At 43.2% G+C, this 21,711-nt stretch overlaps 1 protein-coding gene and 1 long non-coding RNA gene across 2 annotated transcripts; one reads left to right on the top strand and one right to left on the bottom strand.

Moving 5' to 3' along the window:
* Positions 1 to 232: 232 nt before the first annotated feature.
* Positions 233 to 20,521, bottom strand: LOC139606512 (myosin-7B-like). Its single transcript, XM_071458721.1, has 45 exons — positions 20,104 to 20,521; positions 19,886 to 19,989; positions 19,424 to 19,567; positions 19,151 to 19,307; positions 18,987 to 19,014; positions 18,626 to 18,719; positions 18,372 to 18,464; positions 18,044 to 18,107; positions 17,766 to 17,864; positions 16,785 to 16,888; positions 16,570 to 16,708; positions 15,745 to 15,863; positions 15,484 to 15,633; positions 15,018 to 15,188; positions 14,741 to 14,920; positions 13,396 to 13,528; positions 13,133 to 13,209; positions 12,871 to 12,958; positions 12,481 to 12,598; positions 12,267 to 12,390; positions 12,038 to 12,174; positions 11,771 to 11,941; positions 11,500 to 11,584; positions 10,849 to 11,091; positions 10,596 to 10,772; positions 9,377 to 9,522; positions 9,067 to 9,157; positions 8,817 to 8,974; positions 7,718 to 7,949; positions 7,265 to 7,391; positions 7,048 to 7,166; positions 6,669 to 6,865; positions 5,946 to 6,129; positions 5,630 to 5,795; positions 4,500 to 4,624; positions 4,287 to 4,402; positions 3,931 to 4,117; positions 3,251 to 3,460; positions 3,023 to 3,148; positions 2,775 to 2,865; positions 2,600 to 2,679; positions 2,046 to 2,150; positions 1,843 to 1,938; positions 1,607 to 1,750; positions 233 to 1,521 (listed from the first exon to the last, which is right to left on the bottom strand). Exons 1-45 carry the CDS (start codon positions 20,201 to 20,203, stop codon positions 1,510 to 1,512), a joined length of 5,811 nt encoding a protein of 1,936 aa, XP_071314822.1. The 5' UTR covers positions 20,204 to 20,521; the 3' UTR covers positions 233 to 1,509.
* On the top strand, positions 1,878 to 3,182 carry LOC139606513 (uncharacterized). Its single transcript, XR_011684639.1, has 3 exons — positions 1,878 to 2,048; positions 2,815 to 2,892; positions 3,055 to 3,182. It is a non-coding gene; the product is annotated as an uncharacterized lncRNA (long non-coding RNA).
* Positions 20,522 to 21,711: the final 1,190 nt, after the last annotated feature.

Raw genomic sequence — 21,711 nt, 5'->3', positions numbered from 1 at the left:
GGTCAGGCACCATCGTACCTTGGAGAGCTTATAGTTCCCTATTTTCCCAATAGGACACTTCGCTCTCTAAATGCAGGTCAACTTGTGGTTCCCAGAGTTAGTAAGAGTAGAATGGGGGGCAGAGCCTTCAGCTATCAGGCTCCTCTCCTGTGGAACCAGCTCCCAGTGTGGGTTCGGGAGGCAGACCCCCTCTCTACCTTTAAGATCAGGCTTAAAACTGTCTTGTTTTGCTATGTCTGTCTGCTGTTTGCTGCTTTATTATTCATTTATATTTTGGCTGCCTATTGTTTTCTGTGGACAGTTAAGAGACGGAGGTGATGTGTAGCTGAAATCAAAAACATCACTTAATGCAGGTTTAAAGGTGCCACATGTAAGTATTTTAGCTTAACATTCAAAATTTAACCAAGATCATCAGAAGAATGTGAAGCGCTAACACTTTTGACATCACTTCGATATCTACTGAAGTTAGCATGCTAACAAGCTAGCACTGGGCTGACCCGTCTCATAATACCACTTTGTACTTTAAGAGGCAAAAGTGAGTCACGGTATCATTCAGTCTGCCCTCGATCAACATTAGAGGATGAGGAAGTAGCGCTTTCCAGAGGGCAAGAAAACGTGATAAGAAAAGTGACAGAAATAGAAGCAAAACAAGACTTAACGTTGACTTTGTTTTCCACCTCTGGAGACAGCTCGGTGAGTAAGGGATGAAGTTTGATGCTGAACTTGCAACATTTCTTCTAGACTGGTAAGTAAACAGCTGATAATGCTAATGTTAGCTTTGTAACAATAGCAAATACTTACATTAGCACCTTTAATAATGTACTTTATGTAACACATGTAAACGTAGCCACTGTCAGTGACTTTGTTGATATGTCATCATTACTTGCTGTCCCACAGTCTATAAAACATGCACATTTCTCCCCATTTTCACCAACAACCAGGAAAGTTTTCAAACTGAGGAATAAAAAAGGAGGAATCGTGGGGTAAAACAGTGATGACAAAAATAAACAAAGTAATACTTTTTACTGAGGCTGTTACCAGATATGCATTAGAGCATACTTCTTCCAGAAATTAGCCCCAGCCTCACACTCTGAGCCTGACACCGACACCTTCTCCCACTTCTCTACGCCTTAAACAGTGTGACAAACTGTGTTGAGTGTGTGTGACTGTGAGCAGGTGGTGACTGAGCGACTGACACGTTTGTTCCTCAGGGCTTGCCATAGCTGTACGCACTCACTGCTGGGACCGTTCAGTTCTTCAAACTCGTTTACTCCATTCTGCTGCTGATACCAGCTCACTGCCCTCAACACCTCCCACACAAACCAGTTCACTCCTGTGCTTTACACTGGAGAAATATAGAAACATAGTGACATGGTTACATTCAGAAGATGCAGATTCAAGTGCCCCCCCCCATGATCCTGGACTATACCGCACAAACACATCAGCCAAAAACACACGGCAATCAAACACTGGAGACACACTGATGGTGTCTGGAGAGGCAGGAGAGCTTCACTCAGCAATCTGCAGAGAAACAAAGAGCAGATCAGAAACTCTGAACTTTTTTTTCCCTGTCAGCTACAGAATTAAGTTGCTGTGTGTGACTCACCATGGCGACCTTGCTGGTCTGTTCACGGGTTCGAATCCGCAGCTTGTTGACCGTCGTCTCAGCGATGTCGGCTCTCTCCTCAGCGTCGTCCAGCTCATGTTGGATCTTCCTGAAACGCACAGTGCTGCAGCTCACCTGCTCCTCCTGGTGGACACACAGAGGGACAACAGGGAAACTCAAGATCAACTCTGGATTCTGTTTGTGAACTATGTCCTTTTACAATTACAAGCACTCACAGCGTTCTCAGCTTGTCTCTTATAGCTCTTGACTTTGGTCTGAAGCTTTTCGATCAGCTCCTGCATCCTCAGCAGAGTCTTCTTGTCCTCCTCTGACTGCAGGGACACAAGGAGAACCAATGAAGAACACAGAGAGCCAACAGAACATCTGTATGGTGTGGACAGAAGCAGCAGCTGGATGATGACAGTGGGGGCGATCAGACCTGGTACGTCAGCTCTTTGACTCTCCTCTCATAGCGGCGGACTCCTTTCTGGTACTCCTCACTCTTCTTCTGCTCCACTATCAGCTCCGTCTGCAGCTCCCTCACCTGCACACACAGCAGTCCACCTGTTTTATTGACCCTGTTCACACCTGCTGTATCTGGATATCTCATCTGGATCAGGACAAACCTATGCAGATACACAGAACACCTTCCAATCCATCAGATCTCAGGGTTAAATGGCATCTGTATAGTTAACCCATGTTCTTAAAGTCACAGTAAAACAGAAGTAAGAGCGCGTCAGCTTCTGTGATGTGACATGTTTCTACAGGGTATCCTTTAGGTTTAATTGGGTCTCTCCAAATCCACCCAACAAAAACTCCACCTCTTCCTGTTATCTCAAGCTCCACTTCAAAATAAAAGTGACAAGCTTTTCTTCTACAAAGGAAAATAAGTAGAGCCCATACCTCACGCCAGGAGCCTGGTGGAGGTAGCCAGACTTCTGTACTGGCCCTGTAATATTAGCCTAGTTAGCAAGTCTACCAATTTTCACTCACTCTGGTCTCCAGTTTATGAAGCTGTTTCTTTCCTCCCTTCAGCGCCGTCTGCTCCGTCTCCTCCAGTTTGACCTGCAGGTCTGTCAGAGACACGGACACAGATCGTTCGTCTGCAGGAACAGCAGCTGATCTCTGTGTTTACCAGTGGACTCAACACCGCTGTGTGTTTCTGTACCTTTCACTGTAGACTCCATGTTCTTCTTCATCCTCTCCAGCATGCTGCTGCTGTCCTGCTCCTTCTTCAGCTCCTCCGCCATCACAGCCGCCTGCAGAGACATGTGCACAGAGGTCAGGTAAGTTCACAAAAAAACAGACACAACCAAAAACAGAAGAGCAACTGCAGCTGGACACCAGCAAAACAGCTCTGGGTTCGTTTTGGCTTGGTCAGAGGTCAAAGGTCAGAGGTCAGGACTCAGGACTGACATCAGTGATGGCCCTCTTGGCTTTCTCCTCAGCACTGCGGCTCTCCTGCATCACCTCGTCCACCTCTCCTGTCAGCAGAGACAGTTCGACCTCCATCTTCCTCTTCTGGTTCACCAGACCTGCGTTCTGCAACACAGGAAGCAGCCGGGACATCAGTCAGGTGATCGATTGATCGATCAGTAAATCAGTCTTCAATCAGTCTGTGTGTGTGTGTGTGTGTGTGTGTACCTGGGTAGTGAGCAGGTTAACTCTCTCTGCCACCTCCACCAGCTCGTGTTCAGCCACCCTGCGGGCGCGGTCAGTCTGCTCCAGGATCCCCCGCAGCTCCTCCTCCTCCGCTGTCATCATGGAGCAGCGTCGCTCCAACAGGACGATCTGTTCTCTCAGCTGATTGGTCATCTGGACTTTATCTTCCAGCTCCACCTGCTGCTCTTTAACCTGGAACATGTGATGTTTAAAAGTTAAACAAAAACGCAACTTTCTGGAATTAGAAAATGACAATAGGAGCAGAAAGACTCTCTGCTCTGAAATATCTTCACCTTATTAAGTTGTTCTCATTAATCTGGGTTAGGATTCAGCTCCTTCCACATCCAGCTCACGTGAAACAACTTTTTCCTGTTTCATATATTTGAATTTGGCTGTGTTCGCCAGGGGACACTCTCTCTATAGATAGACCTGAGGAACTGATTTACATTTCAAGAACTTCTGGACATTCTTAGAGCTGCAGTTAGCAATTATTTCAATTATCAATAAATCTGCTGATTATTCTGACGATGGAGTGATTCATCGATCAGAAAAATTCCCTCAGTCAAATGTGATGTGTTTAAATTGTGTAATTAATCCTTCCCACCCTAACACTGACTTTATTGTCTTCATATTTTAAATGAATTTGGACCAGGTGAGATTACCTGTGTCTGCAGGTGTCTGATGACCCTCTGGCTCTCAGCTGCCTGTTTGTTAGCGTGTCCCAGCTGAACCTCCATCTCGTTCAGGTCAGACTCCATCTTCTTCCTCAAACGAACCGCCTCACTGCGACCACAAACCTCCATCTCCAGACTGGCCTGCATGGTCTCCAGGGAGCGCTGGTGGCTTCGCCTGGTTTAACAGTTTTAAATTTGGTGTTTGCAGTTGTCAGGTCTTTTACTGGTTGGTTTTCTCTGGTGTTATACTGTGCTCTGATTGGTCGGCATTCATTCACTGCATGTCACTCATTATGTTTTCACCACATTAAAACACTGTGTCTGTTACTTTATATATTTGGTACCTGAGGTTGTCGATCTCTTCATCTTTCTCTGCAATCTTGCGCTCTATCTCAGTCCTTATCTGCTGCAGCTCCATCTGAAATCTCAGTGTCTTACTCTCCTCGTGCTCCAGAGTGCCCTGGTTGGTAGAGAGATGGTGGTAACAGCGGTTTAGTAAACAGTCCAGCTGGTGGAGAGTTGACAGATACAGTATCTACAGCAGGTGGGAGAAATACCTCTGCTTCCTCCAGAGCTGCTCTGACATCGCTCTTCTCCACATCGAGGATCTTCTTCATCCTCTCAAGCTCGTGGATGGTTTTCCCTCCCTGACTGATCTGTTCAGTCAGGTCAAGGATCTCCTCTGAAATCACACAAACACATTAGCTCAATCAATTTCTCAGTCGATCACAAATATTTATGTCCATTAGAGTTTTGTATAGCCAGACCTTTGACGATCGGTATCAAGTCTGACACACAAGGTTAGTGCTGTGGAGGTTCATATATATATATATAACAGATCATATCTTTGGTCTGATTGTTGCAGCTGTCAGGTCCTCAGTGTTTCTGTTTCCAGGGTGAAGGTCTCTGTTTTATTGTTGCTCTGGCTTTGGTTCATAAAAACAGTTTGATGTCACCTTGTTTGCTTTCAGTAATGAAAACCTGTCTATTAGCCCCAAGGTCACAAGAGGAAACTTGTTGACTCTGCTTTTGGACTTGTCTGCAGCAGGTGAAGGATGTAATGAACCACACATACCTGGTGGAGGGAAAGAAAGGTAAAGGAAAGAAAGAGCACCTGAAACTTAATATCTAATGAAGTCACCGGGTATTCTGGTGACTTGTCAGCTAGTTACTGAATATAAGAAGCTGCTGTCTTTTCAAAGGGGCTGTTTGTTTTCTCTGCTGCCGAACATGGTTTCCTACCTGGAGCTGGTGATTGACACTTGACAAGAGTTTTATGATACAAGAGGTTTTAATTTGCCCTCTAAGCAGCGCTACGTCTTCAGGGCAGATTGGAGGCTACAGTTGCCATCACAAAGACAGACTTGTTAGCTTTAGCAAACATATTTACACTGCCTTCCATGCAGTTAAGTGTCAGTCTAACCCTAAAGCTAATACATTCTGGGAACAACGCTCTGTTTCAATTGTATGAAGTTTTGAAGCTCATGTTAGAGCAGATAACAAACTATTGTGTTGTTCATTTTTGAAACTTCTGACATCTGTAACATCACGAGATTCTCCAAACTCAAACACTGACCAGAGACCAAGTCCTGAACCTGATGTTATCCATGTAGCTGCTGTAAGTGAAGACAGACAGAGGAAAGACAGACAGACAGAAGACAGACAGACAGAGAGACGGACAGATTACCTTGTAGGTTCCTGTTTTCTCGTTTAACTGTCTCCAGATGGTTCAGAGCTTCTTCATAGCAGTTCTTCAGTTTGAAGAGCTCAGTGCTCAGACTGCGAGACTCTTTCTGCGATGCCTCCAGCTCCGTCTGACTCTCCTCGAACTTCAGCTTCCAGTCACTCAACAACTGCATCAAACAAGGAAAAAGCAACACTCACACTTGTTTCTGAGCTTCCCATGCTGAATCCTTCCACGTCCATTGGTGGTTAGTCTTGTATTTCATTTCCTACATTGTTTATGACTGTGTTGAAGGTTATGGGTTGTGTTGCTGACTGACCTTGTCGAAGTTGCGTTGCTTCTTGTCCAGAGCCAGAGCAGCAGCATTGGATCGCTCCAGTTCAACCACCAGGTCTTCAATCTCTGTCTGCAGACGCTGTTTGGTTTTCTCCAGTGAGGAACATTTGGCCTGAGAAGCCTCCACAGCTTCTTCAACAGTCTGCAGTTTGACAACTAACTTCTTCCTGCAAACAGCAAAACACAACAAACCAAAGACATGAAGTAGAAGCAGAAAAAGACCTTTGACCTTTCAGGAGGTCAGTTTTTCCACTGGTTCATTATGTATTGGGTCAGAATTTGCTTGGATGGAACAGGTGTCCAGAGTAAACAAAGATAAAGACCTTGAACTAAGAAATGCAACAGGGGCCTGAAAGCTAACCAGAACCGTATCCAGGACTTTAGAACTGAGAACCTTGGTCCTCCAACTTCCTCTTTCCTAAATTTATATCTGCTGAGTCTAAAACACTTTAATTAGCCTATAAAATCCTCTTTTATAGGCTAATTAGCTTTACTTCAATTTTTTACATTATAGATTTAAAATTCATAGATTTGTAGAATTGCTAGAAACTGTCACTATAACTAACTATAAACCTCAATTACAATAAAAAGATAAGAACTAAGTATCTGCAGTAAAGCTAACCACGCTAAAAGCAATTCTTTAGCTGTGCAACGTCATTGTGTTCAATTGTAATAAGTTGGAGTTGGACTAGCAGTATTGGCTTACTTTGCATCTTCCAATTCCTCTATTCTCAGCACAGCCTCGGTCTCGTACTTGGCTCTCCACTGGACCACCTGACTGTTGGCATTAGACAGCGCCCTCTGCAGTTCGGCCTTGGCCTCCTGCTCCTCCTCCAGCTGCTCTCTGAGCAGACTGCAGTCATGACGGGAAGCCTGCACTGCGTGAGCCAGAGCTACACGAGCCTGAGACACACGACATGTATACATCCATTTACTTTTATCCACAAACCTGATGCTCACATGTTCCATTTAACACATCGGGGAGAGACAGAAATGAGCTGAGTCAGATCTAGAAGTAAATTTGTAAGTTTGGTCATGAGTCCTAAATACAAATGATGATCAGAGTTATGACGGTTCAGTGTTACTTTGCTCTGCTCCTCCAGCTGCCTCTTCAGATCCTCAGAGTTCTGGCAAACCCCGGCCTTAGAGCGCTGGAGCTGGCCAATCATAATGTCCCGCTCCTCCAGACGACGGCTGTACTCAGCTGGAAGAACAATAAAGAGAAGAGAGATGTTAGGGAAAGTTAAGTCTGTGTGTGTGTGTGTGTGTGTGTGTGTGTGTGTGTGTGTGTGTGTGTTGTACCGGTCTCAGTCAGGGCTCGTGCTTTCTGAGCAGAGACTTCAGTCAGTTGTCTCTGCAGCTCTTCAGCTCTGCTCCTGCTCTCGTTCAGCTGGTCCTCATAAACCCTGCACATCTTCTCCACAGCTCCCTACACACACACACACACACACACACACACACACACACACACACACACACACACACACACACACACACACACACACACAGACCATCCTTGCTTTACTTTATTCATGAGATTTCATATTGCATGTCCATAAATTCAGGGGATAGACAATTCGTCAGAAATGATGCTTCAGAGGCTGAGATTTCTTAACTTGTATTCCCTAATGTGTGTGAAACCCTGAAGACACTGGAGCCTACATTTCCCATTATGCAACAGGCTTGGTAGAACTCAACATGATGAGTAAGCTGATGCTGATAAAACCAGTGGAGTGCTCCTGGTGTAGTTTGTACCTTGGCCCTGGACAGCTGCTCCACGTTAGCAGCCAGGTCGTCGGCCTCCAGGCTGACCTCCGCCTTCTCCTTCTCCAGTTTCTGCTTGGCTCTCTGCAGAGAGTCAATCTGCTCACTGAGTTCTGCCACTGCGTCCGAGTGCTTCTTCCTCAGAGTGGCGGCCGTCGCCTCGTGGTGAAGCCCCGCCTCCTCCAGCTCCCGCCGCATCTTCAGGAAGTCTACCTCTCGCTTCCTGTGTGATATGAAGTTGGTTATCGTTTGTAGTCACAGGGTTCATGGCTCTGGTCTCAGTGTGGTCTCAGAGAAACCAGGTCTACAAACAGAAGGATTCATACAAGCTGGGACAACAAAGCCCAGTTTGAGACAGTCCTTCCTCAAAGGGTGAGACTCAGCAATTCACATGAAAAGTGCCAGTGGTAGACACTGTTAGATGATCTGACAGTGCTTCATTTGAAACATACTGAGGCCATTAGGTTTACTGAGAAATAATCAAAGACTCAGTCATTGGCGCTGAAACTGTGGGTGCTTCCAGACCAGAGCGCCCATGTGAGGTTTATCTTGGGCGTGGGGGTGGGACATTCAGCTGTCTAGAGCACCAACCAGCAGGAACATACCATGGCACCTATGGGCTCAGTTATCTGTCAGTGATACCTAGACACAGAGATATAAAACTGCAGAACATTTTTGATGATGGCTGACTGTCCCTGAATGTAAATCATAATGTTAATCATAATCATTCATCCGGTGGCACAAAATATGGATCTAATGTATTATTTTTAAGAAGATAACATTTTCAAGTGTTTGATTTTGTTGGTTTCCTTCATGACCTTAAGACTTAATTAGTCAGAGGGTAGTTCTACTTTTGTTTGCAAGGTTCCAATCTTGACAAAAACACAACCATTTTTATAGATGGTTAAAAAAAAAATCAACAACCTGAGGACACACTGTTGCAATATTATCACCCTATGAACCTTTTATGGCAAACATCTTCACCAACTCCTGAGAAGAACAGCTGGCTCTGTAACTGCTAAATGTTGAGTCATTTATTTCATGGTTAGTATAGAAGAATTAATTCCTGTAGCTTTAACGTGATGAGGACCTGTTGAGGGCAATCTGAGCAGCAGAGGCTCCTCCAGCTTCCTCCAGTTTCTCTCCCAGGTCCTCCAGTTCTCTGGCGATGTCGTTCCTCTGACGCTCAGCTTTGGAGCGCCACGCTCGCTCCGCGTCCAGCGCCTCCTCCAGCTCTTCGATGCGAGTCTGAGGGAGCAAACACAACACAGTAGATCTGTAGCAGCAGCAGTGACAGAGATGAATACCAGGAAGTCCTGTTCTGGATCTGCCTGACCCACCTGAAGCTCTTTGATCTTCTTCTGAAGGTGAGCGACCAAATTCTGCTCATCCTCCATTTTGGACTGAAGCTGACCAAACTCAAAGTCTTTTCTTCAGGGAGGCGTGAAGAGAGACAACAAGAGCAGGAAAGTGCAAGAGAGATTATATTAATGCTAATATTTGTTATTATTCAGTGATTACTTGTGATTAGTTTCACTCTTAAGTTGAATTGAGTCCTTGTAGAGAAATTCTTTTGTCCTTAAAACAGAAATTCAGCCATTTCTGTTAAATACAAGATCAAAACAACCAGCTCTGGATGTGTTTTCCTACTTCTTCAGTCTCTCCTCCAGCTCATCCTTCTGGTTCTCCAGGTCCCTCACAGAATCCATGGAAAGCTTCAAATCCCCCTCCAGCTTCCGTTTGGTTCGTTCCAGATCCATCCGCACCTTCTTCTCCTGCTCCAAGGAAATTTCCACCTGTATGGAAAAGAGAGGAGAGGGTGTTAGAAACCAGATATAAACTCATAGAACAGAGAACCTCTGACTTGTGACCCAGCTTTTAGATCCTAAAAGTTGGGCAATCTGTGCCAAGGAGCACTGGGGCTGTTCTGGTGGCACACCAAAACCTTATTTTAATTTACATCTGAGCGTTACTTAGTGAATGTTAAGGAGGTTATAGTGGTTGTTTATGAGGTTCTAGTGGCCATTTAGAAGATTCTAGAGGTATTTTAGGAAGTTGTGACTGTTAATAAGGTTCAAGAGTCTTTTTTGTTCTTTGTCCTTCAGGAATTTCTAGTGATTCTTAAGGATATACTACTGGTCATTAAAGAGGTTGTAAAGGTCCTTTAGATTGTCCTGATGATTAGTGAAGAGATTCTAGGGGTAACTGAGGTGTTCTTTTCATAACTGAGGAAATTCTAGGAATCCCTTAGGTAGTTTAGGTATTTGAGGTTGTTTTTGTAGTCAACAGGGCAGTTAGAGGGTATTTCTGAGTGGTTCTGATGGCACTCTGGGGAAGTTTTGGGTGTGCTTTAAATAGTTCTTGTGATCATTAAGTAGGTTCTATGGGTTCTTTAGATGGTTGTTGTTGTCATTTAGGGGGTTCTTTAGGAGGGGCAGTACGTAAGAGTCCTGTTGGTATTTCAAAGGATACTCTGGGAGGCTGTGTTGTTTCTTTGGGAGATTGTAGTGGTCATTAAAGAGGTTCTAGAGGCCTTAAAGATGGTTATTGTTTTCCTGTACAAGGTTCTATCAGTTGTTCTAACAGTAACTGATTGGTTTCAGCAGTAACTGAAGAAATTTCTGGATGTCCTTTAGATGGTTTATTTGGTCTTTGATGATGTACCAGATGTTTACTTGGTTCTTGTGGCCAATGAGAAGTCTCTAGAGAGCTTTCAGTGGTTCTTGTGGTCACTGAACTTTATACAAATACAGGCAGACATGTTAGCAGACTGACATCCTGTGCACAGGCAGCTTGATCATTTTAATGTCAGTACAGCTTCTGTTTGTTGACACAGGTCAACTTTGAACACTTTGAGATCTTGTCTTACACTGTCCACTTGCTGCTCGAGTCGAGCTTTTGCTTTGGCCTGCATGTTGACTTTGTCCTCCTGAGCTTGAAGGTCACTCAGAGCCTGTTGGTGGGCTTCCTGCAAGGCAGCCTTCTCTCTGGTCAGAGACGCAATGGATTCATCCAGAACACACATCTCCTGGGACAGATTCTTCACCTGGACAGAAAGAAAAACTTATTTAAACTAATTTGTTCCAGCCATCACCAGACTGAGGCTCTTCAACCTGACTCACCTTGTTCTCCACTCCATGTCTCTCTTTCTCCACTTTAGCCAGGGTCATCTCGAGATCATCCACATCTCTCTTCAGTGACATCACCTCCTCCTCCAGCTGCCGTTTCTTTGACGTCAGCGTGGCGCTCACCTCCTCCTCATCCTCCAGACGCTCCTGCATCTCCTTCAGCTTCGACTCCAGAGAGATTTTGGATTTAATCAGCTGATTGCAGCGGTCCTCTGCATCCGTCAAGTTGTCCTGCTCCTGGATGATTAGAATGGAAAAAACATAAACTTTGGGTTTTTGGGCTGAGTTAAAAACTCAGGGTTAAAAACAAAGATTAATCCTAGAGATACATGGTTTAGACTGGACAGCAAAAAAAACAGACAAATTACTGAGGCAGAGCTAGCAGACCCGTCAATTTGACCTTGTATAATTCATTAGTTATTATTATTTCTTTTTTACTTTAGAGGCTGGGCCACCATCCAACATGGTCTGGTGGATTTGATGCACTGATGCCATGTGTTCTCTATGCATTTATATCTAAACTAACACATTTTTCCTGAAGGAGAAACAATATCCAGATGTAGGACGCATGTTAATATCAGGTTGGACTAGGATAAAGAGGATTTCCCAGCATGCAATGTTACTGTACGTTTCCGTGTGACTTACAGCTTGGAGCTGCAGAGCCAGGTCGTTTTTCTCCTGAACCAAAACCACCTGCTTCTCCTCTGCCTCCCGACGCTTCACCTCCGATCTGATGGAGAAAAAAACACATCAAACTGAAGAGACAGATAGAAAACACAATGGAGAATAAGGGGTAGAAAAAACTAAAAATCCAAGTCGAGAATAAAAACCCTTATCCTCTATTTACACTAAAATCTAAATGTTTAAATAATACTGTAAAAATAAAAAAAAAACAGCCAGTCGACCAAAAACAGACCTGTCGAAGGCCTCTTTCAGTTTGGCAAAATCTTCTTTCAGAGCAGCCAATTCTTTCTCCACTTGGGCGCTCCTGAGCAGGGGGCGGAGCTTATAGAACAACATCATCCATGGCCAAGTCCTCACAGAGAAGAACGCTCTGAGGTTGAACTGGATCACCATTAGGGCATCTCTGAAGAGAAGAATTCAAGACCAAAGTAGTGTTTTTACTGAATAACAATGACTCATGTTATTTTTGATATCATCCTTTATTCATCATCATATTGACCTTCGCAGCATCATCGTCTGTCGTTCCATTCTCATCAGCTTCCCTCTGCACATGGCCTGGACAGTGGTGAGGATCTGAGACAGACGAGTGTCCCTCATGTCCTCCAGCTGACCCAACAGACCCGCCTTAAAAAACACCTGATGAGGGTGGAGTGGAGATGGAGAGGAATAGATCATCTTAACTCTGGGAGGAGAAGTAAGTTGCAGTAACAGCAGTATTTGTGTTGTACCTTCGTGTGTCCAAACTTGTACTGGGTGTGGTCTATGTCCAGAGAGCCCAGCAGCTTCTCCACAGCCTTCCTGCTGTCCACAAATGAATCCTCCGGAATCGCAGAAGGATTCAGGATGCGATAACTGAGAAAACAGAGACAAGTTCAAACTTGAGGCATTGAAGCCTGGATCTTTAGTGTAGTGTTTCTGTGTGTGGTTAGGTTTTGGACTCACCGCTGTTTGAACTCAGCGTACAGGATGCGGTTTGGAAAGCCCTTCCTGCAAATCCTGATCCCCTCGAGGACTCCATTACACCTCAGCTGGTGCAGGACCAGGAAGGGATCCATCACACCTGAAAATCACACAGCAGCACTTAAAACAGTTTTCTTACATTTTATTGACAAAATGACCAATGTAAAAGACAATAGCTGATAATGGAAATAACTGTTATAGTCATTACAGTTCTACCATCATGAAGACAGTCTTGTCATTTTTAGCTCAGAGTGGAGGATATACAGTAGGAAATGGAAAGTTGTGGCTCCATTTTTCATCCAGTTTTCTGGTGCATGATGAGCATTAAAATGGGGCCACTAGTGAGGCTACAGATGTTTGGTCCTGGGTTACCTGGACTCTTGGTCTCGTTGGGGATGATGCAGCGGACAAAGTGAGGCTGAGTGCTGCGGAGATTAGCCATCAGCTTGTTTAGATTCTCCTGTATTTAAACACACAAAGACATCTGTTTGAGACAGCACCTGTGTCAGGCTGTGTTTTACACGTATTGGAGACTGTATCTATGTTTTTTAACCTGTCCCTTCTCTATCACTTCATCCTGTATTAACGGTCCTGCAGCACCTGTCGGAATCACAGGTATCAACAGTCAACTCACCTTGTGTAACTGTGAAACTGTCCAGAACGAAGCTGCTTTCCTCTTCCTGTGTTTGGTTTCAGCCTTTGGATCACTGGCTGAAACAGCAGCACAAACAATATTTATTTACTACACATACACAGTGTCACCTCCTCATATTTCTTTCTTATATTTCTGTCTTTCAAGGTGCACTGGTTTGCTCCAATTTGGATCCTCTGGATTTTGTTCATTTTTGATACTTGAAGTATTTGAAAGTGTTGAGCAGTGTCTCTTTGTTTAGTTACCCATCTCAGAGCTGATGTAGTTCTCAAACAGTCCAGCCATCAGTTTGTTGGAGGATTTCTGGAACAGGACTACCACCGTCTCATTCAGAGGATCTCTGTTTTTATCCAGCCAGCCTGTGATGTTGTACGGCACCTGTAGTGAAATAAACATTTTTGAATTCCTTGTTCTCCTATGTGACATCAAAGTGGATAAATTTAACTCTACACAGAAAGAAGTTCATTTCACTCCTTATATCCTATCCTGTTATCTCCTTTGTGTTAATAACCACAAGTTCCAACAAACAAAAAATGACATGGAGTCTCCCAAGCCTCCATTCTTGGGCCTCTGCAGGATCTGTTAGCTGAGATTATGGAAAACAACATACTATCTTATTGTATTTATGCAGACGACACACAGATTTACATGATAACTAACTGGATGTGCCAACATTTCCTCAGTCAAACAAAGATAAATCAGGAATAATTGTTTTTGTTGCCAAATAAAAATGAATAAAAGTCAGTGCTGGCCTTGAAGCTTGAACCACAAATCAAGCCAAGTATTAGTGAACACAATCTTGTCCTGACCCATCCCTTAGCTATGCTGCTATAGAGCTAAACTGCTGGGGGATTCCCATGATTCACTGGGCGCTCTCTCCCTATTTCTGTCTCTCTCCCCCGCTCTCTCTCAATGACTTCATGCCATTAACTTTGTTTTTTTTTTTCTCTCCCGTAGTTTTGTGCTTCTCCTCTCTCTCCCTCTCTCTGTCCTCATTCTGCAGGTATCTCTGCCTCGGGAGCAGCAGGATCCAGATCCACCACTACTCATCTTTACTATTACTATTACCTGTCTTTATTATTAATAACGCCATTACCGACACAGCTGTTCCTGGTCTCTCTCTCTTCTCTCCCCTCTCCTCCCCCTCCCCCTCTTTCTATCTTCCCCTAAACCCAACCGGTCGAGGCAGACGGCCGCCCACCCTGAGCCCGGTTCTGTTGGAGGTTTCTTCCTGTTAAAAGGGAGTTTTTCCTCCCCCCTGTCGCCAAGCGCTTGCTCGTTGTGGGAACTGTTGGGTTTTTCTCTGTAACAAAGTAAGGTCTTGACCTTACCCTGTAAAGTGCCTTGAGATAATGTATATTATGATTTGGCGCTATACAAATAAAATTGAATTGAATTGAATTGAATCTTAGACTCAGAGTGAAATTTTAAGACTGCCTAATCTATTCCTCAACTCAACTTTTCTGTTTGGGAACCAGCAATCAATTCATCTGTAATTAAGTCCATTCCAATTCCAGTTGGCACCTGATTGAGCAAAGGAACTTTAACATGAACAAGACCAGCAAAGGACCATGATGAGCTGATACCCACCACTCCAGCATAGTGAACCACCTCAAAGTGAGTTTCGTATTTACGCTTCTTGTCTGGCCTTGGCCTCTGGAAGTTGGGCGACTTCCCCAGATGGTTGTCATAGAGTTTGGTTTTAAAGCTGTGGTCTGTGGCCTTAGGGAACATACACTCCTCTTCCATGATGGACAGAATACCCATGGGCTGCACACAGAATCATTGATAATTGAGATAAGTGATACAGACAGTGAATCATGTCATAATATGCCTGTGTGAGCAGATTTTGTCCATACAAACACACCCGTTCTATGAGGTCTATGCAGGCCTGTAAGTCCAAACCGAAGTCTATGAAGGTCCACTCTATCCCCTCAGTCTTGTACTCCTCCTGCTCCAGGATGAACATGTGGTGGTTGAAATACTGCTGCAGCTTCTCGTTGGTGAAGTTGATACACAGCTGCTCAAAGTTATTGAACTGCAGAAAGAAACAGTTTTGTAGGTGTGTATCATAGACAGCAGCCAGACTTCTAGCCTAGCGCCATAAAGTCTGTCTGATTTACACATTGTGTCTGGTACCTAACAAGCAAGTCACACATCCATCCTGTAGACAGCCCCACTATGAGTTCATGGTCAACAAATACCTACAACACTAACTTTCTACACCTGTCCAGTTAACAAGGTACATATAAATCAGACAGCCAGTTGTTTGGTGCATAATTTTACTTTTGACATTTAGTATTTTATGAAACATCTGAATCTTTCTTCTTTACCTCAAAGATCTCAAAGCCAGCGATGTCAAGGACTCCGATAAAGTACTGACGAGACAGAGCAGTGTATAAGGACGAGTTGATACGACTCACCAGCCACTTAAACATACGGTCATATGTGGCTTTGGCGAGGGCTGCCACTGCATAGTTAACCTACACACACACACACACATAAAAAGGTTATTGGTTCATTGACAGTTTTGACTGTTAATATGACACAATACTGGAAAAATCGGTTGCTTGATTGATGAATTAATCGGTTACCTGTTCTACAGTCTGTCCTTTTACAATGAACTCATTTCCGACTTTGACGCGGGGGTTCAGCAGGCCTTTCAGCAGGTCAGCAGAACTAATGCCCATCAGGTATGCCGCCTTATCCACACCTAAACACAGACAACACATATGTCATTTACATGCACAGAATATATGTTACACCACATATCCAACGCTCAACAGTTGTAACAGGTGATATAAAGGTTGTTTGCAGTAGGAATTATAAGTAAGAGGAATTTTATTCCATGATATTTAAAGCAGAAACATGAGGTAAAAACTTATATAGGTAAAGAAATTAGAGGTATTTTTATTGTCTCTTAATGTCTCTGTTTCTCTTCAGTTTGTATTTGATTAAAAATATGTCATACAGCCATTTTCCTTTAACCTGTATGCAGATGACACTGTTATGTATATGTGTATCTGATAGAACTGTTTCCCCATTTTCCCTCCACTTGTTGCTGTTTATGTACCAGCACAGTTTGACGTCTGTCACTTAACATAAAAAAATGCACATCATGCTTTTTATTCAGGAATCTGCAGTCATCAGAAATCTAAGTTAAAGTTAAACAAATAAAAAGTTAAACTCAAAGGTTCATGGATAATGTATTAAAGGTTTCAGAAGTAAAGCATCTCTGGGTTAGCTGCAGTTTCTTACCCCATCTACTAAAAATGGATCGTGCCTGGGATCATTGTAAACTCAAGTCAAGTCTTTAATGAGTGATCAGTCATGTAGTGTGGTTGTGGCTACCTTTCAAGTTATAATAGATGACATCTTATTTGAATAGATTACATGGTGTAAGTAAAGGAGTGTCTTACTCTCGGTGCCGTTGGCCTCGGCCTGCTCCTCTCTCTGTTTCTTCTTGAACCTCATGTTACCAAAGTGCATGATGGCTCCAACAATCTTATAGCAGCCGTACTTCTCCTCTGGAGTGAAGCCCAGTATGTCCATGGCGTGCTACACAAACACACAGATTAGAGGTTGTATGGCATCAGAGAGCAGTGTGTCTGTCTGGGATGAGTGTGTTTCTTACATCAGTGAGGTTCAGCTCCTCCCCGTCGTTGATGCTCTCCACTGTGGTCACACCCTGAGAGCAGAAGTGGTAGTCGTAGGGGTTGGTGGTCACCAACAACATGTCTGCAACACAGGACGACCACAGAAATAACATTATCCTGTTTAACTCTCACAACAGACATGTTATAATACACATCATCCTTCATCCAAATCCAACCCGCTGTTTTTGTGTCTCTTTGTAGGTCTTTCGGTCTCTGCAGTGTCATTTTGTAGTTATATTGCATTATTGTGGTACTGTTGTGGCTCTTTTTAGTCACTTCATGTCTTTTGTAATTGGGTCTCATGTCTTTACGGTCATTTTGTGTCTCATTGTGGTTGTTAAATGTCACTCTGTAGTCGTTTTCAGTTCGTCTCTTTCAGTGACTCACCATTCAAAATATTTTAATGAAGAGATTTTAAATGCTTTCTATCTGTCACGTTACAGACAGCAGCCCAGCCCTGTCGTTAGAGCTGGTCAGCATCACTCAGTCATTGTGGTCAAACATGGTACTGCAGGTGAGGTAGTTAAATCAATTAGTCAATACATCAATTAGCAACATTTTGATTATCGATTAATATATAATGGCGAGAGGATGGAACATGTTGGCTTTTATGTTGTATTATGTTGTTAATTGTGTGTTGGAGGAGCATCAGATTTATCGTGATTGCAACTGCTGCTGTGCAAGGTTATTGTTTATTTTATCATGTAAATTCAATCAATGTCCAAATGAATCATTTTGGGCTTAAACAAAATTCAATAAATACATAATCAATAATCTGCTGCAAAAAATGTTAAAGAGAGAAGAAACATAGTTTTGAAATCATCTGAATTATAATCTGTGGAATATGATTCAAATTAATATTAGACTTAATTTTTAGTGTTGATATAATGATAACATCGGTAATAATATCAGTGATCCTGGTGTGTGACTGGACAGTTTACAGTGGTGGGTGGGGTTACCCTGTAGTTCTGGCTTGTGATTAGACAGGATCTGGTAGTAGATGTGGTAACTTCTCTCCCCTGGCTGCTGGAACACAACTCTGGACTTTTCTAGAAGATCTGATAAAACACACACATAAATACACACACCTCTACAACTACTTTTTTTACTTTTAAAAAAAATAAAAAAATAAAAAAAATAAAAAAATTCTGCTTCATCATAAAAAACATTATAAACTTTCAACAAAGTAAAAATATGCCAGGCTGTTGTAGTTTATTAACACACAAACACAACTCACAGATGTCGATGTCAGCGGATGCTAGCTTCCCTGTCGGCCCAAAATGAATTCTGATGAACTTTCCCTGAGACGCACAAAGACAAACACACTCATTATAACACACTGTGAAAACTTAAAGAACAGTTTTTCAAGTCTGTCTTAAAACAGTCTTCTGGAGCCTTTACATAGGTTTTTGCTTTGACTGAGAACTGTGTGTTTCAGGAGGAATCATTACAGAAAGAATTAACAGTTTGATTGTTCATGTTGGCGCCTGGCTGTTGTTTTATGACAGTGACACAGAACTCCTGAGCCCCAGCCTCAGTCTTCACAACCACTTTATTCAACTCACAAAGCGGGAGGAGTTGTCGTTGCGGATGGTTTTTGCGTTGCCGAAAGCCTCCATAGCCGGATTAGCCTCAATGATCTGGTCCTCTAGAGACTGCTGAACAAACACAAACACACACACACAGAAGAGGGGGTTTTTATGTGACAGTAACATAATATTCAGAATCACTGTCTTCTAACATACAGTGACACTGTCAGTCACACCGACAGCAACACGACATAAATGAAGAGAAATGAAACGTGGAGAAGAAGACTTACTCCTTTCTTCACGTTTTCTCCCAGAGCAGCGATGATGGCGAAGTACTGGATCACCCTCTTGGTGTTGACAGTTTTCCCTGCACCTGATTCACCACTGACAGACAGAGACCGGATTTCACTCAGGTACTGTTCGTGAACACATATGATTCTAATCTTTTTTTTAACTTGATTAACAGTAGGTCACACCTCAGCCTTTACATGTCACAAAATCCAAATAAATCACAGCAGCCGAAGAAATCATCAAACCCACACACACAGATGAGCCAAACACATGACCTCAGCACGTGTGGATGTCTGGGATCTGGTGTTGTTGATTATAATGTTACAATTATTGGCAGAAATGAAGAATAGTCTGACTTACGTGATGAGCATCGACTGGTTCTCTCGATCTGTGAAGGGAAAAGAAGCCATGTGAAAGAACAGCAGAGGAGCAGAAGCAGAGGTAATCATCTGACAGTATGAGGGATAATTCTAACACATGACAGCTGGACGGCTGGTTGAGGTCACAGGTTAAAGGTGACTCACTCTGCAGCAGGTCACTGTAGGCGTTGTCAGCGATGGCGTAGATGTGGGGCGGTGTGTCCGCGCGACGCCTCCCTTTGTAGGCTGTTACCACCTCAGCAGAGTAAACGGGCAGCCATTTGTACGGGTTAACTGTGACACAGAACAGACCAGAGTAGGTCTGACACAGACAGAGTTAGAAAAGAGACGACAGTTTGACAGACACAGTTTCCATTTTGCCAAGATTGGGAAACTATCTCAGGAAAATGTGTGAAAGGTCCACTGACAGATACTGACATAGATCATCCACATGCTGTATCTCCTCCTCAGGTTGAAGAGGACAGAGGCCTCGTTCAGATGAGTCAACATGGCCATGTCCTCCATCATGTCAAACTTAGGAGGGTTCATGGGCTGGAGGTCGTCTTCTTTCACAATCAGAAACTGAAACACACACATACAACATGGAGGATGAGCCTCTTATCTCTGAAGGTCAGTGCTGGTGCCTGCATTTCGACAGGTTTGAGAACCAAACATTATGTAGTCTGCACTCTATAAAAGTTGGTGGCAGTAATATGTGAATTTGTTCAACTGCCAGCAAACCGCAAAAGATGAAGAAGAAGAAGAAGAAGAGTGTCATGTAGCAGAAGTTGGAATAATCTCTGTCACTTTGTTTACTTTTCATAAATTTACTTTTAGAATCATTATTAATGTGGAATGAGAAATATAATGAGAAATGAATTGACTGACTAACTAACCCACCCGCCCATCCTTGGTCTCCACAGTGGTCTTATCTCCATTCAGTTCTCTGATCTCCACCTCAGTATATGCTTCAACATCATCGGGCATCCAGACACGCTTCGTCCCTGAGACCGAAGCATTACACACATTTCTATTCAGTATATGCAGTTCCAGTTAATTTAAAAAACACAAATGTTGACTACAATAGTGTGTATACATATTTAAATGTGTGTGTATACCATCAAAAGCCTGGGCCTTTGCTGCCAGCTGTTCCAGGTTGGTGAGACGAAGGTAGCGACCAGCCTCTCCAAACTCCGTCATATCCAGGAACCGAGACATCTGAACACAAGACCGTGGGAACACAGGTTCTTTAAAGGTGTGTTCAAGATCAGTTTCCTTAAACTCTGTGGCATTTTGTGTAAAGATGACCGCCACCTACACCCCTTCCCCAGAGGAGACCTAGCTGTTTTGAACAGTTGCTGTCAGTCTCAAAAAGAAGCCCTGATGAAAACTGTCCAGGTTCCTTGAAGAACAGTATTATTCGCCTGAAGGAACAAGCTTAAAGTACAACCCTGAAGAACAATCTTGGAAAAGACCCATGAGATTCAAAGAACATGTCTGAAGTGTGATGTCGAAGGGCATTGAACTACTTTGAAGAGCAGCGTTCAACAACTTCATAGAGCAACACTGAGGAACAAACTGAAAGAACAAAATTTAATTAAAAAAATTAAGAAAAAATGCTTAAAAACATATTGAAGAACAATAATTAATATATAGTAGGCTGCATATGATGTTTAATAGCAGTCATTAACACCAAGCATAAAAAACAAGTTTGAGTAACAGCCTTGATCGACCTTGAATGTGTCCTGGAGAACAGCAGGTACAAGCAGAGCTCAGTCTGGACTTCTACATGTCGCCTTCAAAATTGAGTCTGAATAGAAATTTTTGACGTGGGAAGTTGAGTACCTCTGAGCTAACACCACCAGCATCAACACCATCTGTGTCTCTCAGCTCTGAGCCCACTGCTTCCTACTGAAGACCTACATTTTTTAAAGTTTTTAAAACAGGCTCAGTAATTTCCACTTTTTTACCAAGAAAACAGGAGGAAACTGTGCATTTGTTGGGAACTATTTTCAGTGGCGGATTAATCCACATTTAGTGCTGTTGCGAATATCTGGGGCAGCAGAACAGTGAATGTGGGACTGAGTCAAAATAACAATGACAACACTGAAGATCTATGGCTCAGACACTCAATACTTGTTAGTAGAGATGTTCAGTGGGTCTGTACATGAGTTTTGATTGTTTACAGTCAAAAAAAAAAAAAAAAGAAAATCACCAGACTTATTACTGAAGCATATTCTCCCAGAATCACTCTGCCCATCAATCATCCATCCTCTTTATTTAGCTGTGTAAGTAAAACCCCAAACACAGACCTAAACTACAACATGATGTCAACAAACAGGCATTGCAGCCATTTTTACAACAGGTTTGGCCCACCTCAACACACTACTCAGGATTTTTGACAGAGCTCACAGCTGCCTCATCAGCTCAAGAGGATCCATGTGCCTCCCCCTGTGTTATTGTCTTTCCATGCCTGAGTTGAGACGTTGTCACACCCACATAGAAACTGCCTGGACAAATCCTGACAGTAAATATAACCAGTGGATCATATTGTTGGACAGCAGATGTTGCTCTTTGTGAGTGTAATCATGCCTTAACTTGGTCATGGAAAAAAGATGAACCCCTTTATCCTTTCATTTCATAATCAGGACAAAAAAACAACAAGACAGGGCCAAAATTTGGATTTAACCGTGTTACCAAAATCAAATCAAATGCACAGAACCTGG

The sequence above is a fragment of the Trachinotus anak genome, unplaced genomic scaffold (genome assembly GCF_046630095.1).
Source record: "Trachinotus anak isolate AG129_WGS33_773 ecotype Australia unplaced genomic scaffold, CSIRO_AGI_Tana_v1 ptg000022l, whole genome shotgun sequence".
Lineage (NCBI taxonomy): Eukaryota > Metazoa > Chordata > Actinopteri > Carangiformes > Carangidae > Trachinotus > Trachinotus anak.
The sequence above is the reverse complement of the archived record's forward strand: the minus strand, read 5'-3'. Positions and strand labels throughout refer to the sequence as shown.

Coding starts and splice junctions, on each gene's coding strand:
- LOC139606512 (XM_071458721.1), bottom strand. CDS start 20,203: ATGTCTCGGTTCCTGGATATGACGGAGTTTGGAGAGGCTGGTCGCTAC. Junction 19,308..19,423: donor ACAGCATGTGGATGATCTAT/GTCAGTATCTGT, acceptor TGTCTGTGTCAG/ACCTACTCTGGTCTGTTCTG. Junction 11,092..11,499: donor TGGCTCTGCAGCTCCAAGCT/GTAAGTCACACG, acceptor CTAATCATCCAG/GAGCAGGACAACTTGACGGA.